We start from the raw sequence: 3,917 nt of genomic DNA, 5'->3' as shown, positions 1-3,917 counted from the left end.
TGTAGGGACTTGTGTAATAAGGATGTAGATTAAGGGTGGCTGGGAGGGCCGTTAAAGGGAGCAGTGTGTGTGTGTGTGTGTGTGTGTGTGTGTGTGTGTGTGTGTGTGTGTGTGTGTGTAGGGAAAGTAATTCTCTAGTTTCCTTGTTGTCTTTTCTTTTCTTCTTCTCTTCTCTCCTCTTCTCTTCTCTCTTTCCTTTTCTCTTTCTCTTACATATTTAATTCTCAATCTCCTTTTTTATTTTCTTTCTTATTTCGCTACCTACGTTCTTTCTCTCTTTTCTTCCTTCCTTCCTTCTTTCTTTCCTTCATTTCTTCCTTCCTTATTTACGTACTTTTCCTGTGTTCTCTTCTCTTTTCTTTTCCTTCCCTTCCCTTCCCTTCCCTTCCCTTCCCTTCCCTTCCCTTCCCTTCCCTTCCCTCCTTCCTTCCTTCCTTCCTTCCTTCCTTTCTTATCCTCTATATCTATCCTTCTGTCTTCCTTTGTTCCTTCTTACCATATCTTCTTACCTTCCTTTTTCCTTCCTTTCTTCCTTCTTTCTTTGGTCTTTCATTGTTGTTGTTGTTGTTGTTGTTGTTGTTGTTGTTGTTGTTGTTGTCGTTGAAGATTAGTCTGTTATCTCTCTTATCTCTTGTTTATCCTACAGTATCTTGACTCTCTCTCTCTCTCTCTCTCTCTCTCTCTCTCTCTCTCTCTCTCTCTCTCTCTCTCTCTCTCTCTCTCTCTCTCTCTCTCTCTCTCTCTCTCTCACCTTTGTTTCGTATTCAGCTTCACTCTCGCTTCACAGTCCATCACACCCCCTTCCCCCTCTTCCCCCTCCCCCCGTCATTCTCCTCCCTTCCATACCGTTAATCTTTCCCCCCTCTCCTCTCCTTTCCCCTCACCTCTCCCTTCCCCTCCCCTCGCACCCCCTCATCTCTCCCTTCACTCTCACTGCAGGCTCATCCCCTTCATCTCTTTTCTTCCATCTCTCTCTCTCTCTCTCTCTCTCTCTCTCTCTCTCTCTCTCTCTCTCTCTCTCTCTCTCTCTCTCTCTAATTTTCCCCTTTTTTTCCCATTATTTCCCTATTTTCCCCCCTCATTCCTTATTTACGTCTTTATCCTCCCCCATTTTCCTTTTTTCCCCTCTTTATTTCCTATATGTTTTTCAATCCCTCAATTTTTCCCCTGCCAAATAAAGAAGGAGGTTATTGTAGGGATGGAGGGAAAAAATAGCTTTGGTGATGTGAGGAGGAGGAGGAGGAGGAGGAGGAAATACAGAAGAAATTACAGAAGGAAGAGGAGGAGGAGAGGAGATACAAAAGGATGAGGAGTTGGAGGAGGAAGAGGAGTTGGAGAAGAAGAAGAAGAAATTGACAAAGATGAGGAGGAGATACAGTAGGAGAAGGAGGAAGAAGAAAAATAAGAGGAGGAGAAGGTACACGAGAAGGATAAGAAGACGTAGGAGGAGGAAGAAGAGGACGAAGATAAAGCACAGAAGTAGAAAGAGAGGGAAAGATGAGAAGGCAAAGAAGTGACACAAAGGAATACACAAAGAAAGATGAACAGGAAACAGGGAAGTCCTTTGTATAATTAACAGAAGAAGAGGAGGAAGAAGAAGAGGATGAAGAAGAGTAGTGACAGAAGGGATCTTTCTTCACCAGGTGTCGCCAGGTAATATATTGTAATTCAAGGTCTCTAGTAAACGGCAGGGCAGGAGACAACATCAGTAACACCCATCAACACCACGACCCCCACCGGACGACACGATGGAGAGAAACGACTGCACTCCTCCTCCTCCTCCACCTCCTCCTCCTCCTCCTCCTCCTCCTCCTCCTCCTCCTCCTCCTCCTCCTCCAGGTGCTGTGTCCATTGCTCTTTCTATCTCCCTCCTTCCTCATTCATCTCCTTTTCAGCGTCAGGAGCTCAGCGTATTTACGTCAAGATGTGTGTCTCTCCTCTTTGTCTCCTTGTCTCTTTTATTCTGTCTATCGTTCACTCTGTTTCTGTCTCTTTTTCTCTATTTTCTTTTTCTATCCTTTGCTTCCATATATTTCTTTTATCTCCCGTCTACCTGTCACTTTCTTTATTCCCGAGGGGAGCGAGGGTGTTCTAATTTTGTTAGCGCACATCTGTACAGCCCACGCTCCGCCTGGCCCCTGGAGGCACAGCGATGGTTTGGCCAGGACCACTTTCTGGTGTCCATCGCATATAAAAATTGCTATTTCAGTCTCGGAACACTGTGACAGGTGACTTCTGGCGCCGCATCTTTCTTGTTTTATGACATTTCGACAGACCGCCACCGCTTTGCAGTGTTTTGTATATTTCGACTTAGCAGCATGTGAACGAAGGTTTCTGCCTCACAGGTGGCACAGCTGTCGCCTCATCACTACAGACTGAGCTTGAACGCGCAAAATACGCGAATTATTTGTCATAACTCACTTCATGTGCGGGACAGCCAGTGTTGGTTGACGCCATCAGACTCACCAGTGACTGTAGAGTCAAGATGTTTTATCAGCAAAACAAACAAAACAAAACGAGTTGAACTGTGAAGATGTTAAAAAATATTGAACACGTTTTACTTCCACTCGCTCTATGCAACAGTTGATCATTGAATGCTGAGATATGTTATCACGTTAAGTAGGAAAAACTCTCGTGAGCACGACAGTGTGATCACAATGCAGGCAAGGCTCCACACCTTGAAAACACAGAGTCATTAAGAGCAACATGTCACTCGCCGCAACCATCACGGCGGCGCGACGCTTGGCGCGGCGTGTGCTGGCGGGCTCCATATGACCAGGTGTGCGACGCCTCTTAAAATTAGAAACCCTCAGCCGCTGCTTTAAGTTGCTCCGCAGCTTAAAGCACCTACTGCCTTGTTTGCTTCTGTCTCTCACTTATTATTTCATTCTGTCATTCATTCCCTTTTTTTTTTCTTCTTTTTTTCTCTCTTCTTACCTGTGGTTCCGCTGCGTCACTGTTAAATCATCCTTTTTCTCTGTTCCTGTTTTCTCTTCTGCAATTTCTGTTTTCTTTAGTCTTTCTGTCACTTGTCAATATATTTTCCCCCCTCTCTCTCTCTCTCTCTCTCTCTCTCTCTCTCTCTCTCTCTCTCTCTCTCTCTCTCTCTCTCTCTCTCTCTCTCTCTCTCTCTCTCTCTCTCTCCCCTTCTGCTACGCCGTCAGCAGTTCTCCCCGTAATGGATGATGCAACCAACCCGTCTCCCTCATTCTTCCATATCCCTACCAGTTCTCTTCCCATCTTCCTTCTCTCCTTCCTCCCTTCCCATTCATCCCTTTCCTTACCCTATTCCCAACAGTGTCATCTCCCTTCTTTCCTTCCTTCCTTACCTCCTTCCTCCCTTCTTTCCTTCCTTCCTCCTCCAGCCTCCTCCAGTACCCTCTTTAACCCTTGAGGAGGTAGAATTATACTCCTCCTCCTCCTCCTCCTCCTCCTCCTCCTCCTCCTCCTCCTCCTCCTCCTCCTCCTAGTCCTTCTCCTCTCACTCTCTCCCCTCTTTACACTCCAGCAAGACGGTAAAAGAGGACATAGGAGGGAGGAGGAGGAGGAGGAGGAGGAGGAGGTACTGCGGACTCTTGCCACACGGAAATTTGCTTAATGGAAATGTCTCCCAATTACCTCCTCCTCCTCCTCCTCCTCCTCCTCCTCCTCCTCCTCCGTTTACATTTTTTTGGGGCGTTGGAGGAGGAATGAGTGTGTTAGGCTCAGAAGGGAAGGGAGAGGAGGAGGAGGAGGAGGAAGAGGAGAAGGAGGAGGAGGAGGAGGAAGAAGAAGAGGAAGAGGAATAGGAAGAAGGGAAGGGAAGGTTAAGGGTGAATGAGTCATCTCCTCCTCCTCCTCCTCCTCCTCCTCCTCCTCCTCCTCCTCCTCCTCCTCCTCCTCCTCCTCCTCCTCCTCCTCCTCCTCCTCCTCCTCCT

At 47.0% G+C, this 3,917-nt stretch overlaps 1 protein-coding gene across 1 annotated transcript in view; it reads left to right on the top strand.

The window, feature by feature from the left end:
• The window catches only part of LOC135103174 (uncharacterized), a 15,884-nt gene extending 13,109 nt beyond the window's left edge, over positions 1–2,775 (top strand). The window contains exon 4 of the mRNA XM_064009268.1: positions 2,691–2,775. Coding sequence (XP_063865338.1) covers positions 2,691–2,775 — 85 coding nt within the window. The remainder of the gene's footprint in view (positions 1–2,690) is intronic.
• Positions 2,776–3,917: the final 1,142 nt, after the last annotated feature.

The sequence above is a fragment of the Scylla paramamosain genome, chromosome 8 (assembly GCF_035594125.1).
Source record: "Scylla paramamosain isolate STU-SP2022 chromosome 8, ASM3559412v1, whole genome shotgun sequence".
Classification (NCBI taxonomy): Eukaryota; Metazoa; Arthropoda; class Malacostraca; order Decapoda; family Portunidae; genus Scylla; species Scylla paramamosain.
This window is presented reverse-complemented; position numbering and strand designations above follow the sequence as displayed.